Source organism: Oreochromis aureus, linkage group 3, assembly GCF_013358895.1.
Source record: "Oreochromis aureus strain Israel breed Guangdong linkage group 3, ZZ_aureus, whole genome shotgun sequence".
Classification (NCBI taxonomy): domain Eukaryota; kingdom Metazoa; phylum Chordata; class Actinopteri; order Cichliformes; family Cichlidae; genus Oreochromis; species Oreochromis aureus.
Window position 1 is genome coordinate 46,268,162 of NC_052944.1, and position 21,398 is coordinate 46,289,559.

General features: G+C 41.1%; 1 protein-coding gene across 1 annotated transcript; it reads right to left on the minus strand.

Annotated features, from left to right (window-relative positions):
- Positions 1 to 16,823: 16,823 nt before the first annotated feature.
- On the minus strand, positions 16,824 to 19,554 carry LOC120439418 (tripartite motif-containing protein 16-like). Its single transcript, XM_039610379.1, has one exon. It carries the CDS (start codon positions 19,535 to 19,537, stop codon positions 17,897 to 17,899), a length of 1,641 nt encoding a protein of 546 aa, XP_039466313.1. The 5' UTR covers positions 19,538 to 19,554; the 3' UTR covers positions 16,824 to 17,896.
- Between the last annotated feature and the right edge of the window lie 1,844 nt (positions 19,555 to 21,398).

A 21,398-nucleotide genomic window follows, 5' to 3' on the forward strand; every position in this document is an offset into this window, starting at 1 on the left:
TGTATAGTCATTGACTGAGTTTTGATATATATATATTGAGTGCACTGTATATACCTAAGACTAATTATTACTTTCAATAGTAACCTCTCTTCAGCAATAAATGCTGGTGTGTTTTATTTTTTCCATTTTATGTGTGTGCTGTGAGAATTAGTAGAGGTGTCAATTGTTTTTCTTTGACTTGCTCTTTCTGATTATGAAAGGTATGTCTGATAAAATACTCTTAGGAATGCGTATTTTGAGTGATTTTAACTGTGTGAATCCTGTGAGTAGTAGGTTTTGAGTGATTCGGTGTGATTTGTACAAAAATAATAAATAAGTAATAATAACACTACGAAGGTTAATAGTAGAGTGAGTGAAAAGTGGAAGTTTAAGAGAAAAGGCGGTGTGTGGGAGACGATTCCTGATGTCTGAAAGAGGTCTGCTGAGCACGCTGAAGACTGTGATGTGAATGCTGACCAGTGTTGGGGAGTAACGGAATACATGTACCGCCATTACGTATTTAGAATACAAAATATGAGTAACTGTATTCCGTTACAGTTACCGCTTAAAAGGTGGTATTCAGAATACAGTTACTTTGTTGAAATAAATGGATTACACGGCGGTACTTTCCTGTTTCATATTGTCGTGGGTCAGGATTATTTGGGTTTGTTTGACAGCTATGTTCTGTTGTTCCAGGCGGCAGCGTTACGGTTGCCATGGTTACAGGGTGACGCTCTCTCTGTGCGTGTTTCCTGGGTGAGAGAGCGCTTTTTTGTTGTTGTTGTTGTTGTGCTAAGCTAAAAGGCAGAATGCTACAAGCATGGCCCTAAAGAATGTAGCCTCATGGGCAGTGTAGTCCGTGCCGCAGGGAGAATGGACTACCATACACGTTATGTGTCTGTGAGTGAGGGAGGGAGAGAAAGGAAAAGTCCGAGCTGTCACGGAGCAAAAACGGGAGCTGGAAGCATGTAAATATAATAATAACCACTGCAGCCAAGAAGAGTGCCTGACGAGCCCATTTGTAAGTAAGCTATTAAGACTCGACTGTACGCTGTGTTCGTGTTTTCCTCCGGAAACAATAAGTTCCGTTGGAGCAGCCTTTCAACGCCTCTCTCTGTCTCTGGCAAGCAAAGTTGACCCAGACAACAAAGTAAAGCTATTTTTCGGCTACCAGCCCGACACGGAACCCACCGTATTAGCCAGAGGTCCCTTTACTACTGTTCGGAGCCGCGGACCTTCAGTATCAGTAATAAATCACAGCAATAGTACATTCACGTAGTTGTAAACAGCACGATAATATATTAAGTAATCCAAAGTATTCAGAAGACGTTACTCTCATTGAGTAACGTAACGGAATACGTTACAGAATACATTTTGGGGCATGTATTCAGTATTCTGTAATGGAATACATTTTAAAAGTAACCTTCCCAACACTGATGCTGACAAATGCAAAAAACTTAGTATATTTAAAAGTGTGTGCGTGAAATAAGGGTGTATTGTTTTTAGATCAAGACTTAGTAGAACTAAAGAGGGTTTATAGACTGTAAATATAAAAAACAAGAGTTTGATTAATCTGTAGAAACAGGAAAGAGAAACAGAAAAATACTGTGCTGCTGTATGTGTGACAGGAAGTGGTGTGTGTGACAGGAACTGCATGCCCATAAAAGGTGTGTCAATTGTGTACCCAGAGAAGAGAGAGAGACGAGTTAAACTCTAGGCAGACGAACCGAATGGAGGTTTTAAGAAAAGAAATGAAAATTATATTAATTAAATGTTTTAGTGTGTCAATACAGGTGGACTTCTCTCAACATGGAAACGTGAGTACAGCGGCAAAAGGATAGATTAACAGAATTGGGAGAAAAACAGGCCAGGTTTTGGCTAAAAGTTTATAGCTTGACCTCTCACTTTGTCCCGACCCTGAGAAGAAGCTCAAAGGACAGTTGATCTCCTGATGAAGACAGACAGAACATCGTGGACTTGAAGAATTAACAGCAGGCAAAAGACAGAGCAACTGAAACATAACACTGACGACTCCAGAAGCAGCATGAAAGAAAGCACGTGATGAAAACATGCACGGTGAACTGCAGGCTGGTAAGAACAGTGTGACATGACTGTTTGAAGGCACTGAATGTGATATTTTGCCAGGCTAAGACTTAACCTAAAAGGAAAATACTGAAAAGATCAACAGAGAAGCAACAGACTGTGTTTGTTGGAGATTTTAAGGCCATACAGGACACTGTGAAGAGAGAGGACAGGGACCAGTCAGAGGTCAAGCCCGGACGAGTTCGAGTGCAAGAGTATAGGATATAATCGGATTGAAATTGAAGGCTGAACTCATGATGGTTTAGGGATGTCCACCACATCACAACAAAGAGGTAAACAGAAAAGAAAAGGTAAAATAAAGAGAGGAACTAACTAACAATTACATTAATGAATAGAAAACACACATACACAAATTGTTACATGTGAAATTATTTTTGGAAAGAATCAGAAATGAGATAGTTTGAATCCAGAGCTCAGTGAAAAGATGCATGAATTAAACCTGATTGTAACATACACATGCAACGAAGAAAGCAGCTTTACACTCCATTAACATGAACGCAAGGAAGAACACGCTTACACTTATATACATGATATAAGTTGGTATTTCTGACCAGAGAGAGAAAACGGGTCGTTTAAGCACTCATGATAATAATGAAAATGTCTCAGTTGTGTTATTTTCAGGGCAAGCAGACCTGGATCAAATTTCCACATGCAGCGGTCGGAAGAAAGTTATAGGTTAACATTATTAGAAACGTTGAGGCCAAGTTTTTGGTTGAATTGTTCACAGCACCATGTGTCCATGAACCTGACAAGTAAGCTCTAACTCCTGGCTGAAGACAAGGGATGCTGTTATTTAAGGTGGGAAATTAAACTTTGCGTTAGCAAATCGGGAAAGAGAAAACTGACTGTTTAAGTGGAGAATTGTGAAGGGTCTGAAACACTGCAAAAGAAACATATACAAAATCACACACACAAACAGAAAATGCATTAACCTTACAAAGACAAGAGAGCTCATGAAGATTAATGTATAGACATTGATTAAACCTGGCTAAGAACACAAACATACGCAATGAAAATCAGCTTGCTACTTTTATGGGTGATAGAATGGTGTGAATGTTTAATAAAATACACTTAAAGCTTGAAGTTGAGGAATAACTCAGAGAAGCTGTATGACAAGGGAGGGATTTATGGAAAAAGAAAAGCGATTAAAGTAGTTTTTATAAGAGTAACTTAGGAGTACTCTTGTACTGATTGATCAAAACAAGTGATTACTATAGAAAGAAAATGAAAATAATTCAATAATGTGGTAATGTTTAAACATGTATTTCTCTTGTCACGGTAACTTGTTGAGATATGACTCAGTATGCAAATTAGCTGAAAGGAGTGGAGAGAAAGAAGCTTCCTGTGTGTCTGTGTGACTGAGACTTTCAATTGAGGAAACAGAGCAGTGACTGAGGAGGATTACTTGGTGAAATATATAATGGTAAAGTAACAGGATAATGAAATTTAGTGGTCAGGTCTGTTCAGAGGGGCAGATTTGGACAAGAAATTTATAATTTAGTGATGACACATTGTTATAACGGGTTTATATCTTATGCTAAATCTAAGTATGTTAAAGTGCTTAAAGGGGAACATTATTGTGTGCAAACTGTGCAGCTTTTGATGAGATTTTCGGTGCATTGAACTGGTGAAATTGTGTTTTGTAACGGTGCACTTAAAGAAAACCTGACAGGTGATTTTGTTTTGTGCTTTGATGAGCTGATAATCAGCTGTCTTTTTCTTATTTTTGTTCTAAGCATGTCACGGTTCTGGGTCAGTTTGGACCCAGTATTTTGAGTTTATTATATTTTGGTTTACTTTTGCATTATGGATTGTTCCTTATGTTTCTCTGGCACTTTGTGTTTCAGTTATCTTGGTGTTTTGGATTTTCTCATTTTGTGGTGATGGTGGTGATGATTATTGTTATTGAGTTCCATGTTTCTGTTTATTGGTATTTAGGATTTGTGTTCTCATGTTTTGTGTGGGTTTAGTTCCATGTGTCATTTTCTGTCTGTCTCTCAGTGTCAGGTCTGCGTCTTGGTGTAGTGTTCTCATTTCCTGTTTTATTGTGAAGGTCCGCGTCTCATGTGAGTGTGTTCAGTTTACCCTGTCTCGTCTTGTTGATTATTCCCAGCTGTGTTCCCCACCTGTGTGTAATCTCCTTGTGTTTCTCTGTGTGTATTTAAGTCGCGTCTTCTGTGTTTGTAGTTGCTGGTCCGTCTGTGTATCCACCCTGCGTCATCTGTGTGTCTCCCTGCTGTCTACCGTCATCCACCTCTGCTCGCCATCTTTCATGTTCGTGTTCAGGTTCCTCCTCCGTAGTTTAGCTGTTTCCAGTATAGTTTAGTCTCCGTTTGCCATGTTTTCCCTGTGCCGTGTATTTCAATAAACCACCTTCTCACCTTTACAAAGTGCCTGCATTTGGATCCTACTTCATTATCTCTACACGGCTCTTCTCACTCGCCGTGACAAAGCAGGCCTGAAGGGGGGTGAATTAACAGCGCTGAAAATTTTCAGGAGAACAAGTATAAGGTGGGCTTTCCAGATTACAACTGGATGAGGGGAAGGCTACCTGTGGGGACCTGATCAGGTCGTAAGTCCCTGTCTAAAAGGATTGCTGCGAGCCAATCCAGTCCAAGAGCATAAAGAACTATTTTCCTATAAAATAAAATAAAACAAATGAATGAGCTCATGTTGCTGAGGGTGGAGAATCTGATTATTTGCGCGGGAGTCTCAACCATCAGCAATACCTTGTGTGAATGCGTGTGAATGGATGTGTGTAAATGGACGGTGACTGGACGGACGATGCGGACTAATGGCTTGGACCGACTGGACACTGAGATAAAGACTGGACTAAGCTTAAACGCATGACTGATAACTGTTCTGTATTAGGTTTCTTTTTATAACACAGATTGGATCATAAGGGGGAAGAACTGAGTATGAAATGTGAAGTTCAGGTTTTCTTTCTAGGAAGTTCCAAGGATGCAGGCTCTGGATGGAGCCAGGAGTTTGAAAAGATGTGACATGATGATTAAATTGATTTCATTCCTTAAACACAGGTTTGCAGGGCCGGAGCAGATATACCTGGGAGGAGGATGGCTGAGGTGTTTTGAGAAATGATATGACTAACCTTTTTCTTTTGATTTCCTAAGCTCTGATGAAGCATTTTCAGTTTTGACACATCTTATGTGTCAAAAGGGGGGATTTTAGGTTTAATTTGAAATAATGGGTTTTAGGATCATTTTATGACTTCTTGGGTGTTTGATAATTTAAGTAAAGTAAAACTTATGCATAAGTGATTGCTTATATGCTTAAGCTTAACTGATTGAAAATCTCTGACTTGGATTGGATGTATTTTAGTAGAATAAGCATTTATAATCATTTTTCATACACACATTGCAATCGTGCTCATTAACAGAGTTGATGTTCAGTCCATTTAAGGTCATAAGCTTCGATGAGCGCGATGTCTCAGTTGATATATTGTGGGGGACTTGGAGCAATAGAGGGATAAACAGCATTCACGCTTACAAACACACATAATTTAAACACAGGCCAGGCCAAAGGCCTGAAATCCATTTAGCCCCTACTACTACAGTTCATGCAGTAGCTGTGTCCACAGGTTGTAGTCACCGGATCCTTCAGTAGATCCAAACAAATGGAAGAAGAGAAGGTTTCTCAGACCAGCTGAACTCCTTTCTGTGCCATTTCTCCTCTCAGTGTCAGTGACTGTGTGAGTTTCTCTTCCTCAAAACTGAAACGAGTCGGAGCTCTGATCTCAACATGTATGTTGTAAAGACTCGCCTTTCAGCGCACTCACTTCACCAGATGCACCTTGTTTCTTTTCCTCACCTTTGATTGGGTGTGGTGTTGTCGTTAATTGCACTCACTTGTCACCCCTTATAAAAGGAATGCACTCACCTACAGCTCACTCTTTTTTCACTCCCACATGGGGCGGCAGCTGTGGTGAGTTTCTGTTTGAGTCTCCTGAGTTCATGTATTATTTTGAGTCAGTGAGTGACTTAAATCACACTTTATTTCGTTTCACAGTTAGCAGTCCATGTGTGTCTTTCCCTACTGATTATTCAAATAAAAGGAGAAGCCTGTTTTTGATGACTGTTCATTCTCATTCTGATCAGATGAGATTGTTACCATCATGGTAACAATCTCCAACATCCTCTGAGCCTTCCTTCAAAACATGGTCCTTTGAGCCAGAGCAGTGTTATTATCATGGATTCACAGCCAGTATCTGAAGGTTTGAGACGTTCCAGTCGTGACAGTTGACCAACAGTATCATGTTCAGTATCCTGGAGCTAGAAGTGCTAGATGTGAGACAGAGTCAAACTGAATGCCAGCATATTGACATGGACACACATGGGCTGCAAGATCCTGCCCAAGAGGTAGAAATCCAGCCAGAGACACGCCCTGCTCCTTTACCTACCAATCAAGATGAGGTGATGAGGGAAGTCCTGATGATGATGAGGGAGATTAGGCAATTCATGATTCATTTATCTCCTCCCCATTCTTGCAGTTCCTCCAGATCTTCACTTCGCACTATTTCTTGAGATAATACTAAAATATCCATGAGGCCACAAGGGAAATGGAATTTAAGAGAACACAGTGCAAAGGGTTTTGTTAGTCCAGTATTATTAGAAATTTTGTCACAGTTTTAAACTCAAGGTTGTAATTATCAACCCCGAAATATGAAATATGAAAACATAAAAGTTAATTCAGCTTGGTTTCATGACACGCACATCATTCCTCAGCTCTTTTAATATGCTTTGTCCATCTATTCAGTGACTGACACCTAACTTATTACTTTCATAGAAACCTCTACCATCACGCTCCAGTCTGAAACTATTTAATGCATCCATGTCACTCTGTGCTCATTGTCATGGTTAGCTGCTGTTTTGCTTTTCTGTTTCACTATACCCACTAGGGCCTCATACTATGAGGCCCTAGTGGGTATAGACATCAGTGACCAGCATCAGACATCTGTTTCAATGGACTTTCATCGCACGCACAACATCCCAGATTACATCGCAAGACCACTGGGCTCCCCGTAGATTGTTATCGGGCCTAGGCGGCAGCGCAGACGGAGAGGGAGGAAGCAAAAGTGGGGGTCCAGGTCCGGCGTAATGCTGAAGCTAAAAAACCAACCACACAAGCCACCTCTGCCGAGCCTCTATGGCTACGTTCACACTGCAGGCGAAAGTGCATCAAATCCAATTTTTTTGACCCTATGCGACCCATATCCGATCACGGTATGACAGTGTGAACGGCACGAATCCGATATTTTCAAATCCGATCTGGGTCACTTTCGTATGTGGTACTGAATCCGATACATATCCGATGTTTTAGAAAGCGACTGCTGTTTGAACGGTCAGGTCGCATTAAATCCGTCTTTTATGTCACTGACACAAGACAGACGCCAATTATCAGCGCCCGAGAAGCGCCCGAGAAGACATCGCGAACGCTTCCTGGCCATCCAGTGTAGATGTTAGTGAAACTGTTGGGAAGACAACGTGAACATTTTATTTGTACTGTATAATCTGCAGATTCTGACAGAAATCTGCAACTATCCTTTGAAGCACCGCTCCTCTCTAAAACAGCAATAAGGATCATTATTAGGTTATTTACATTATTATGTAAATAACAGAATAATTTAAAGCAAAAATTGGGAAATGTAAAGTCCGAAGTCTTTATATTAAGGGCCATCAGTCAAACAATATTGTTTGCTCTGGGTCTAAACAGAGCGCGTTGTGTGTGACGTCTTCTTTTGCGCATGCGGGCCGCTTTGAGCGTTCACAGTAGAGCGCGTTTGCTGTCGCATTTTATTTGTAGTGTGAACAAGCAGACAAAAAAATCGGATTTGATCGAAAAATCGGAATTGAGCATTAAGACCTGCAGTGTGAACGTAGCCTAACTCTCCAATTCCTTGTGCACAAAACGGATGACCTGGAATTACAACTAGTGGGAAAATCGCTAAGTTCATGACTGCTACACCTTGATCATCACAGAAACCTAGCTTCACCCAGGAATACCCAATGCTAGCGTGCAGCTAGCATAGATACAGCATCTGTATCTACATGCAGCTGGTGCAACAACGGGACAATTATAAACAGTCACTGCTTCCCGAACCTCGAGTACATGTCAGTAAGATGCCGGCCTTTTTTTCTACCGAGCGAGCTAACAGTAGTGATCATCATGGCTGTGTACATTCCACCCGACACCAATGTAAACACGGCACTCTCTATCCTGCTGAACACCATTAACGAACAGCAGCGGGCCCACCCTGACGGTGTTCACATCATTGCAGGTAACTTTAATAAGGCAGCCATAAAGACTGTACTCCCAAAGTTCTATCAGCATGTCAAATGTCCCACCAGGGGAGAGAACACTCTAGATCATGTTTACTCCAACATCAAGCATGCATTTAGAGCCATACCCTCCCCTACTCGGCCAGTCCGATCACCTCTACCTCCTGCACTCCCAGCCTACACCCCCCCTCACATGCAGTGCCAGGCCCACCACAAAGACTGTTACAACCTGGCCAGAAAATGAACTCTCCAAACTGCAGGACTGCTACACACAGGCAGACTGGGACATATTTGAACACCAGGACCTAGAAACATTTGCAGGATCAGTACTGGACTATATCAAGTACTATACTGGAAATGTGACAGTGAACAAAAGCATTCGGTTTTCCCAAATCAAAACCCTGGATGACCAGCGAGGTCCACACACTCCTCAAAGGCTGTGACACCGCCTTCAGGTCAGGTGACAGAGCTCTGTACAGGGCTGCACGAGTTGATCTGAAGAGGGAATTAAAAAGCCAAGACAGACCACAAAAGAAGCCTAGAGTCCCACCTGTCCAGCAACAACACACGGGAGGTGTGGCAGGGCATACAAGATATCCTAAACCACAGAGGCTGCACTGTGAAAACAGAAAACCTTAGTGTGCAGCTGGCAGAGGAAATAAACAGCTTCTTTGCCCACTTTGAAACACCACAACAGCAGCACTCATCTGCTTCAGCCCTGCTCCCATCCTCATCCTCACATGGTTCCTGCACTGCTCCACTCACTGTAACGGAACACCATGTCAAACGTGTTCTTCTAGCAGTGAACCCCAGGAAGGCGGCTGGTCCAGACGGAGAACCTGGCAAGGTGCAAAAAGCATGTCCCCACCAGCTCACCCTCATCTACACCAGAATCTTCAATCTGTCATTGGATCAGGCAGCCATCCCATCCAGTCTAAAATCAGCCACAATCATTCCAGTGCCGAAGAAGTCTCCCATCTCCAGCCTGAACGATTACTGCCCTGTGGCCCTCATGCCGGTAAACATAAAATGCTTTGAGAGACTAGTCCTTCAGCACATCAAGGACTACCTCCCCCCAGAAGTCGACCCCCACCAGCTTGCATACCGCGCAAACAGATCTGCCGAAGATGCCATTGCCATAGCCCTCCACTCTGTGCTGAGACACCTAGAACGGTGGCAAAGTTAGGTCCGAATGCTCTTCGTGGACTACAGCTCAGCTTTCAAAACAATCATCCCAGACATCCTCATCACCAAACTGGTCACTCTTGGCCTCCCTCCTCTCATATGTGCCTGGATAAAGGACTTTCTTACAAACCGGCCCCAGACTGTAAGACTCGGCCCTCACCTCTCCTCCACTCGCACACTGAGCACCGGCTCCCCACAGGGCTGTGTGCTGAGCCCCCCCTGTATTGCCTCTATACCCACGACTGCAGTTCAACCAACAACAACAATCTCATCATCAAGTTTGCTGATGACACCACGGTAGTCGGCCTCATCTCAAAGGGAGACGAGGCAGACTACAGAGAGGAAGTCCTGAAGTTGGCAGCATGGTGTTCAGAGAACAACCTGGCACTGAACACTAAGAAAACCTCATTGTCGATTTCAGAAGGCACAGCACTGACTTAGCCCCTCTATACATCAATGGGGAGTGTGTGGAGAGGGTCCACACCTTCCGGTTCCTTGATGTCCTCATCTCTGCTGACATCTCCTGGACAGACAACATCTCAGCGGTCGTCAAGAAGGCCCAACAGCGGCTGCACTTCCTGAGGGTCCTCAGGAAGTACAAGCTGAACTCCAACCTACTGCTGACCTTCTACCACTCGTCCATTGAGAGCCTGTTAACATACTGCATCACAGTATGGTATGGCAGTTGCACTGAGGCGGACAGAGCGAGACTTCAGAGTGTAGTCAAAGGAGCACAGAAGATCATCGGCTGCCCTCTCCCCTCCCTGATGGACATTTATTCCTCCCGCTGCCTCAGCAGAGCAGCAAACATCATCAAGGACAGTTCCCACCTTGGTTTTAAGTTGTTCAGCCTGCTTCTCTCAGAGAAGTGCTACAGGTGCATCAGCACAAACACCCACAGACTCAAGAACAGTTTCTTCCCAAAGGCCATAACCAACCATAACTCACACATGCACCTATTAACACAGTCCTACCCCTCCATTTTTCCCATTTTTCCCGTTTCCCTCTATCTACCACTGTGCAATACTAATTCTATGTGCAATAACCCGAACTGTATATACAAAATACTATTTACATATTTACTTTTTTCTTTTTACACTGGATTGTATATTTGTAAATATTTTTTTCCTGTTAATACTGCTCATGTGTATATAGTGCTGCAGAGCTGTGCCCCCCCCCCCCCCCCCCCCCCCCACCCCACACACACACACACACACACACACACACACACGTTTGCACTGAGTTGGAGATGCTCTATATCTCATTGTACAACTGTATAGTGACAATAAAGGTATTCTATTCTATTCTATTCCAAGAAACTTGTATTTCTTGTATCTAAATGAGCACAGGAGGTGATGTTAAAGACTTCTACATAATGACATTTCTGCCTTAATTTACGGCATAATGCAAACAATGAAAACTTTGCTGTGACATTAGAAAAACTACAACAGGAACTAGATGCTCTCAATGTAAATGCTTAGAGGAGGGCGAAAAGAACAGCAGATACTTCTTTAACCTAGAAAAGAGAAATGCAGAAATAAACCATAACCAAATTTTAAATTAGAGACACAATTTGTGAAAACAGTAATGTTATCTCTAAATATATAGCTGAATATTATGTCACTGTCAAAACCTGGAGGTTTGTGTGTGGTTTGGACCTAAAAGCAGACTCAATACACGTGTAAACTATTTACAAGGTTTATTTACAAAAAATGCAAACTCAAAATAGAATAGCTTCAATTTGAAAAAACGTGAACAGGAGACCTGGAGCCGAGGAAGGTTGAGGACGAAGAACGTTTGAACACAGGGGAAACAAGCAGACTGAAGTAATGGGAAACTATGTAACAGAGGAGAGAGAGATTACTGGGCAGGAAGACAAGAGAATGGCTAGAGGTGAGTAGGTATAGCAGTGGGGTGTGCTCACTTGCAGGTAAAGACTTATTAACCCTGGAGGTGGTGGCTGTGAGAGTGTCCTGTGGGGTGAGCACAGTGATGGGAGATGGTCCAGTTCCAGGAAGTCCAGAAGGGAAATCCAAGAAAGTCACAATGGGCAGGAAGCCAGGCAATTGAGCAGGGTGAGTATGATAACTTCGGTTTGTAGACGGACTGTAGTAGTTGAACTGCACAGGACCAGTGCTGAAGAGTAGCAAGACAGGAGGTGAATCTGATGGAACTACAAACACAGAGGCAATGTTAAACATGGGACAGATGAGCATGCACCATAAAGTAGCAGGACAAACTAGCAAAGAATGGCAGATTGTGCAGGTTTGAAAACCCTCCTGCTGATTGCCCTGGAATGAGGAGCAGGTGAGATGCTGGAAACTCCACTCCAGAGGATGGACATCTGGAACTCCTCTCGCAAACAGGAAACCCCCCAGACACTCCCACAGCACATAACAGCCACTCTTTACCATCCTAGTAATCACCTTGAAAGCTCCAATGTCCTGAATTAAATCAGGAATTAATTGCTGAATTAATTCAGCAGAGAATGCTCTAAAACATTTGTTTAGATGAAATACTGTGAAGTATAAAATCTAAGAAGTAATAAATTGCTGGGAAATGATGGAATTACAGCTGAATTATATAAAGTATTTGCCAATCAAACAACTACATTTGTGCTTGCTGTCTTTAATGAGGCCATTTTATTTCAATGTCCAGTTCTTCTTTCTATGAGGAAGAACTGTCTGGCCATAAAGATCCTTTATTGATAACTGGAGGTCAGTCACACCACTCTACAATGATTATAATCAAGAACTACTTGATGGCAGGCCCATGGTTTTATTTTTAGATTTTCAAAAGCCATTTCATGAAATTCTCCACATCCTTATCTTTGACACCCTACTTAAAAAAAAAAAAAGATAACTTTTTTTCATCAAAATAATTAAAACTTTATACAAAGGCAACAATAGCTCTGTGAAACTGCCTTATCAACCAGATTTGAGGTTAAGAGGGGAGGGCTGTCCCACTCGTCCTTACCTCTTCTTACTGGTAGGCTAGGTTCTGAGCCAGCCATCAGTATAAAAGGCATTAGCTTTTATGGTAGAGTCTAAGGAGCTTGGAAAGAAAAGTGTCTGGACTTCTTTAAGTTGCTAGAAGACGTTTCACCTCTCATCTCTCATCCGAGAAACTTCTTCAGTTCTAGGGTCAAATGATGGAGAGTCCCAGATTTAAGCCCTGTAGGAGTCTCCCCCAAGAGAGACATGGACCCACTATTGATCCTCTACCTAATTACACAAGCAAAGGTGTAAAAACGGGTGTAGGTGAACTCATAGGCCCCACCCTATCATTTACCTTTTGACCTCAGGAAATCACATTACTTGTGAAACAGCTTTTTAAAAAGATAATGATTTATCATTTTAATCACTTATCATCATCATTTAAAATGATACATAAATGTTACCCATTAAACTCTGTTATTAGTATATAACTCCTTAATATTAAAGACAAATGTTGTTTTTGTAACTGCATGGTGGAAATTGTAGAACATTTATTTGTCCAGAGTGTAAATGTGACACTGTTTTGGAATGATTTCCAAGTAGATTAAATGTATACTTCAAAGAAATTGTACTTTGAGAACATAACTTATTATTTTCTTTCTTCAGTCATTATTTTTGGCCAAATCTTACATTCATGAAATGAAATTTCTAAAAGATTTCCCAACTTCTTCTGTTTTCAAACAAAAAGATCTCACCGTTTATTTTAAAACTGTCATATCTGAGAAACTGTGATTTATCTCTCATTAGCCACAAATCAAATCTATTTTTAATTTTTGGAATTAAATCCTGAAAATTACACATTACCCACTGTTAGAAAAGTTCTCTTACAAAGTGAAACAGAGTAGTGAGTTCCAACTCATTTATTTACTTGCAAGGAAGCAAAAAAAGCATACATAGTGAATGTTTATGCAACTGCTTGCTGAGGCAGTGCTGCCAGTTTCATTTATACACTTCTTCCAACTCTTACAGAAAAGCAGTTCACTTACATGGTGCACTTGTACATGACTAACTGTACTTTGCATAAATGCTCCATTTATGTCAAGAGTGAACATAAGCACCCTGAGCCAAATCCTGATAAATATGATCTAATTTAGATTCTAGTTCAGTTAACTTTTTGATATCCGTCTGAGAGAGCACATCATGTTCATGAATACAAATGATTTATATTAGAGTTTTGTTTGGTTTAAGACTCTTTTCTTTGGGTAATTCCTTCCTCTCTTAACTGCAGCTTGATGAATTTGAAACTTTGTGTCATGGTCTGTACGGGCAGACTGTGTGAAGTGGAGCAAAAGTGTGGAGCAAATGCAGACTATGGACACAGAACTGAGTTTTAACAAGAGCAAGTCTTTATTTTGGGCTGAACAAAATAAACTAAAAGCAACGGGAGACAAAGACTAAACTATTGAAACCTGGAAAATGCCAACCTGGACCTATGAGCAGAAAAACCAAGACAATCCCACAACAGGCAGAAAAAGACAGAGGACTAAATACACAGAAGGTAACGAGTGGATGAGCAATAGGAGGGAAACACAGCTGCAACAAATCTGACATAACGAGACATGGACTGAATACACTAAACACAGGACACGGGACTATCAAAATAAAACAGGAATCATGACAAACATGGAGATGGAGGCAAGAGTAACTAAACGAGAAACGTGGAGCACAGGGAAGGCGCAGTGCCAGGAAACTAAAGACTAGAAAATATAAATATAACATAAAGAGAAAACAATTAAGAACCAAACCCACAAATGACACAAAATCAATATTATTAAAATTAAAATATTAATAAAACCAGAAAACACATTAACACTGTGTCACTGACCCAGTACCGTAACATTTTATATATTCCCAGTGCTTACCATAAACATTTTCTTCTTTAGCATTTATCTAATAACTGCTGATAATTTCTATAATTTCTTTTTGAAGAGTTCATTATTCAAAAGCATATCATATAATTTCAGGCAGTTTGGAAAGTGTCTTATTGACTGGTGTCCTATGATCAGTAAACAGTGATAGTTTTATTTTAACATCTGCCACTTTATCTGTTAAGTCCTTTGTTATTCCAAATAAACTGGATTTGTTTTGAGTTTTTAAGTCTCGAAATATCCCAACAGTTCAGCTGCAAACATAAATTGTGAAGTTCAGTGTGTGAATCTTTAGATTTTCTTTGTGGAAAACAGTCTATTTGGGGATTATTGATTGAATTCCTAAAGTTACTTTTGCATTTATAAAGGTATAAAAAAAAGTACATGGAACTGAGGGAGACGGGTACATAAATACATAGATCAGGATAACAGGGACATGAGGACACACGAGGACAACAGCTGACACGGATAACCATAATGAGACAGGGGAAGAGCAAACAACATGACGGACACTGACAGAGACAATCAAAGTAAAACAGGAAGTGCACAGAGACGCAGACTGGAGGGGGAAAGAGAACACGGAGGAGCACGAGGGAGAGAGGCAGGCATGACGTGGTGGGAAAACAAGATAGAATAAAACACAAGGGGAAACAAGGCACACAAACTCACACAACAATATAAACACAGACACACAGAGGGAGACACAGAGGGGAAAGACACGAGGGGAAATCTAATAAACAATACTAAACAGAACAACCTCGGAACCATAGAATAAATATAGAGTACAAGTGAACCAAAAAATAATACAGAAAGACCAAAAATGCACAAAAAATCAAAACACTGGGTCAAATGGCCCAGGACCATGACATCCAAAGATTATCTCCCGACAGACTTTTATTATACGTGTGCGCACTTCTGCAGTTTGCAGTGCTCTGCTCTCTGCTCTCTGCTGTCAGCGCCTCCAGCTGCAACAGCACCAATCAGATCTCTCCTCTCTGGCCCTGGCTGCTACTGAAATAGGGAAGAATGATTAAATGATGCTCGCCGGCTGCAAAGACCAGCCTCCCCTTACACACTGAATCCTGCTCCACTCCTCCCCTGCAGCCGAGCCACCAACCACACCCTGCCACATTGCCTTATAGTTTTTGCAAAGTAAAAACCTGGCTTTCTCTTTAGCTGATCATGAATCATCTCACATCTAACGAATAAAGTGATGGAAACAAAATGAACAATATAACAATAAACTCACTTAAAGATTGAAGGTTGGTGACTGTATAAAAGTGTTTTGCATCACCTTAGGAATGTGTCAAACAATAAGAGAAAACCAGTAAATTGTCACTTTACCTGAAATATTAATGATATTACTTCCATTTTGTTTAAAGTCTACTGAAAACTTGCAGTGCTGATATAACTTGCATAAATCAGAAAAAAAATGAAAAGTTGACAAAAAGACAAAGGAGTTTCTCAATGAAGTCCCTGGCTCCAACAAAGAAGGCCTTCTTCCGTTGTTTGCATGAAGAAACTCAAGTTTGTAAGGTGAAAAAATCATTTACAGGTATTACCATCTTGCCCTCTCACCTCACAGCTCTGCTGTGGTTTGTTGTTGTGTGGTCACATGATTGCAGACTGTGTTTTTTTCTTTTGTTTTATTTTACAAAACTTTACAAATCTCACGCAAACACATATCTAATGTTCAAAATTTTGAAAGACATTTCCTTAACCTTGTTATTGATACATTTTTTTTTATCACAGGTCCTTCATGCATTCTCCTGCTGTATGTCATTACATAAGGAAGAGCAGCAGTGTTTAGAAGGAGAGACAGTAACAGAACTAATTGTATTGCTAATATGGTTCTTTGAACATTTCTCTTTCAACACATCAGTGCCACAAATATATAAAGCTGTCATAAATTCTTCTAAACTGAAGGCTAAATCATCAACAGCAGAGTTTGGTAACAGTATGAGGACACTTTTTGGTACAGCATCAAAAACTACAGCAGATTCTTTTGGTTTTATGGATATTTTGAATTTGTCCAGAAATTCTTTGTATGATAACAAGACATTATAATGGATGTTCTTATTGTTCCATATTAAGTATGTATGTGGGGAATAAAACAGTTCAAATTAGGTGCTTGAATATGATTCATTTACATATTTGTTGTTGTTTTAATCCGTAGCTCAGATTTTCTAAATGAAGCCAAGTATTTTTCTCCTCTCTGTGTCAGTGGGATAACTGTACATGTACTCTTATCTCTGAGTGAGTGCAGCACAGCACACAGCAGCAGAGACTGTATACAAGGATAACAAACTGTGTGACAAGCTGGTCATTGTTCCCACTTTATTAGAGATTTACATGATGAATTCACTGTGGGAACTAATTACAAGGTCAACGATAAACAGATATAAATCACATGTGTTTATAAGTGAACAAACAGAAATATGTTAAACATATAAATATGCATTAAAGTCACTAAAGTGTCTTATAATCCCTGTTAACACATGCCTGCTGACACATGATACACAGTAATATGTGTTTGAATACAACCTGAAACCTGTTAATGTTCTGATTTAACAGCAGATTTCTCCACATGCAGGACAGAGAAAATCCTGCCTCTGTCACACAAAAAGTGGAAATTATATTTGTTTGACATTTTAATCACAATAACAAAGAAATAAACTGTTGGTAGATCCACTTTTTAGGAAGATGAGGTGATGAAGAAGAGAGCGTTCAGTGGAAAAAGGCCAGTGAGTTCATGTAAATGCTGTATCTGCTGTAAGAAACAGACCTAAAAATGTATAAATGCTCCATGATTTTCATTTCTATCCATCATCTTGAACACTGGCTATAAATGTGTTCACTTCATTATTGTGACACAGCTCAGGGCAATGAAACATGTCTATCCTCCACAATATACAGGCCTGTGTTATTTAGTTTTATATTTACATGTATAAATGATCGAGTGTGATCAAACTTTACATCTGAAAAATGTCATTAAATGTCATCACTGTAGATACAATAATAACAATAATATAAGGTCAAAAACCTCAAGGATTCATTTTTTTGTTACATTTTAAAACAATCAATTCTCTAATCATTGACTAACTGATGAATCACTGCAGCTCCAATATATTGTTGCATTTGACAACCCACTACAGCAACTACAGAATAAAACCACTAACCAGACTGATGAAAGATTTCAAACATGCTGAATATGAAGAGTAGTATCATTTAAACTCACATGATTATCAGCCATAAGAACAAATTCAGATTTATATTGATGTAAGGTATATAAATGTAAGTACAGTTTGAATCAGTGCAATATTATTTTCACACATCAATGGACCACTGAACTTCTCAGCTTCTAAAATGTAAAGCCTCATTTAGAAACTACACAAGTAGATATAATGGTCAGGGATCAACATGAACCTGTCTTCTCTATTTGACTTTAATCAACTCTGCAGTGTCTCCATCAGAGTAATAAAGCCAAAGTCCAGCATAGAGCAGCTGAGTGAATGTGGTCTGGAGAGTGGAGGAGAGTCATGGTTTCAGAGACGCAGTAAAAAGACAGAATACCTGTTCTGTGATCCAGGTACACTCCTACTCTGGAGGACCGAGGACCTGAGAGGACAATGTGGCCTTTTAAGGGCCAAACGTTATATTTGTTTATGTTACAATATAGTGCCCAAGAATTGTCATTGTATCCAAATCCAGCTTCATTTGAGATACCGTGTCTGATGATATTCTTGTACGCAACTGCGACATAAACTTCTTTCCCTCTCCACTCCACCTCCCAGTAACAACGTTCAGTCAGACTCTCTCTACTCAGGACTTGTTTACATCCCGTGAATCTGTCTGGATGATTAGCATAATGCTGTGGTTGTTTCATTCTTGTTGCTTTTCTGTTCCCATTAGATAACAATAGCCATGTGTGTGCTGTGTTTGGATCCAGTGTGATTTCACGTGAATATTTTAAGAATTCAGCTCTGGTCTTTGGCTCTGGTGGTGACAGTAAAACATCCACTTCAGTGACTGTCAGTGAGATGTTTGTCCATTCCTCTCTCAGAATATCCTGTAGTTTATCTCTGGTCTCTGACACAGCTGCTGTCACATCCTCAAAGTACCTCAGAGGACGAATATTGATGCTGGATGAGTGTGTAGACTCACTGAGTGCTGACAGTGAGGGGTAGTTGTGTAGAAACTGGTTGTGATCCTCTGTGTGTGAGAGCTGCTCCAGCTCGCCGTCTTTCCTCTTCAGCTCAGCGATCTCCTGCTCCAGCTTCTCCCGAAGCTCTTTGACTCGACTCACTTCAGTTTCCTGCTGGGATCTGACCTGCTGCTTCACATCAGAGCTTCTTTTCTGGATGAGACGGATCAGCTCAGTGAACATCTTCTCACTGTCCTCCACTGCTTTATCAGCAGAGCCATTGATGGCCTCCACCTCCTGTTGAAGCAGCTTCACATCTTGCTCTCGCTCCTGGATTCTCTGCTGGATGTTTAGTCGTCTCACCTCGAGCTCCTTCTGCTTCTCAGTCCTTTCTGCTGCAGCTGGGACTGTTTCATGGCCTTTATGTTCATCCATTGTGCAGAGATAACAGATACTCTGCTGATCAGTACGACAGAAAATCTTCATCACCTCATCATGACGAGAGCAGATGTTCTCCTGGAGCTTCTTGGAGGGGGCCACCAGCTTGTGTTTCTTTAATGGAGCTGCATCATAGTGAGGTTGGAGGTATTTCTCACAGTAAGAGGCCAGACAGAATAAACAGGACTTGATGGCTTTCAGCTTCCTCCCAGTGCAGACATCACAGGCCACATCTTCAGGTCCAGCATAGCAGTGATCAGCTGGAGCAGCTTGGAGTCCAGTCTTCTTCAGCTGCTCCACTAAAGCTGCTAACATGATGTTTTTCTCCAGGACAGGCCTCGGTGTGAACGTCTTCCTGCACTGAGGGCAGCTGTGGATTCCCTTCCTGTCCTCTTCATCAAAGTGGGTTTTAATACAGTTCATGCAGTAGCTGTGTCCACAGGGAATAGTCACCGGATCCTTCAGTAGATCCAAACAGATGGAACAAGAGAAGGTTTCTCGGTCCAGCTGAACTCCTTTCTGTGCCATTTCTCCTCTCAGTGTCAGTGACTGTGGCTTGACGGGAGCAGGTATGAGACTCATGTTCGTGCAAAGTACTGAAAGAGGTGCAGTTTGAACCTTGGACGCAGTTATTACCTCCATTTAAAAACTATAATCTATTTGTACTTTGTTCTCAACAATAAAAGATTTAGTCAAAAAGGAACCATAGTCAAATGTGTACAGTTTTCAGGTATCTCTACTTTAATTGAGTATTTATTTTTCTGACATTGTTTCACTTTTACTCCCTACATTTTTAAACAAATGTCTACTTTCTACTTCTTACATTTAAAAAAACAGATTTGTTGCTCTTGCTTTAACACATTTGAGGAACGTTAATATTTCATGTTACTGCAAGCCTTCAAACATCAAAGTGATTTGAGCTTAAACATAAGCACATTAAAGACAGTCTTTAAAATATACATACATATATATATATATATATATTTTGGGGACTGTGTTGTTTAATATAAATCTTATGTTAACTGTACTATTATTCTTTGCTTGTTCTGTAATATAAAACTCAATAAACATATTGTTTTTAAAAAAAAGACAGTCCTGTTCATGTATGTTAGAGTGAATTGTTAAATGTTTGTCATTTTTATTCTTACCATTTGTACTTTAACTGTGTGTTGAAAGGAATTCTTTTGTTCTCCCTCCCCAGATTCTCGAGGTTCTGAGTGGGGGCTGTAGTGTTTATCACAGGCAACATCCTTGTGAAGGTCTGTTTGATGTGGTAAAACTTCCTGCCCTTTGTATGGCTTCACTGTGTTATCTAGGTGAACCATAGATTGGGTGTGGGAGGTTACCCTCTTTATGACCTAGGATGTTGTTCCTGCTGTGTGACCCTTTTGGTTAGCAATTCACACACACACACACACACACACACACACACACACACACACACACACACACACACACACACACACTTTGCAAAACCACAGGCAAGGTACCCTTTGTGTGTATGTATACATCATATGTTAATGACCCTATGCATATTCAAGTAACCTCAATAAAAGGAGTGCTATGGGGAACCTGGCTGAGAGTCTGATGGAGGTCAAGTAGGTGGAACGACACTTGACTCCAGGCAGGCCTCCCTCATGCATGAGTAACCCAAAGAACTTTGCCTACTTCGTGTCTTGCTTGCTGTGTTATTACATTGCCTTTAACGTTCCAGCGAATAGGTTTAAGCACAAGAACCTATCATTAATTGGTCCTTCGAGCCGGATCCCTGGAGTCGGCATTCACCGAGGAGAGAACCCTGACGTCAGCGAGACGTGAGAATTTGTCATCGGGCCGGTGGATTAGCTGTCCGTTTTCTCTCCCCGACGAATGACGATCGGCGGGATCTGAGGCTGATATTACACGCTAAGCAACGCCGAGTAAGTTGGAAGAGTTGACTGGGTTAGTGTCCCAGAACTGGGTTAGGGTCCCGAGAGAGGTTTTTGGTAAAATCGCCCAAGGGCCCAAGCGTCCGGTGAGTGTCCGGTTTTGAAATCGCCCTGGGTTTGTGTCCCGAGCGTCCCTTCACTGGGTTTTGAGTCGCGCGACTGGGTTAGGGTCCCAGAAGAGTGTTGCTGTGTTTGTGTTAATGACTGCGGAGCAGGCATGGTCTGTGACACGGTTGTTGTTATCATGGGTTCCCGAGCAAGTAAGACTGCCTCACAGGGAGATGACACAGTCATGCAAGAATTTACTCCCGGCAGCGCGAGCCATTTATATTCTCATAATTGTTATGAGCGTAAACTGGTCGCGGATGAGATTCAAATGTTAGAAGTTTTCAGGAAAACAGCAGCCTTGAAGAGCGTGTGGAGAAGGCCAGTCCACATCAGCAGCAGTTAAGCTATGCTCT

Coding starts and splice junctions, on each gene's coding strand:
- LOC120439418 (XM_039610379.1), bottom strand. CDS start 19,537: ATGGCACAGAAAGGAGTTCAGCTGGACCGAGAAACCTTCTCTTGTTCC.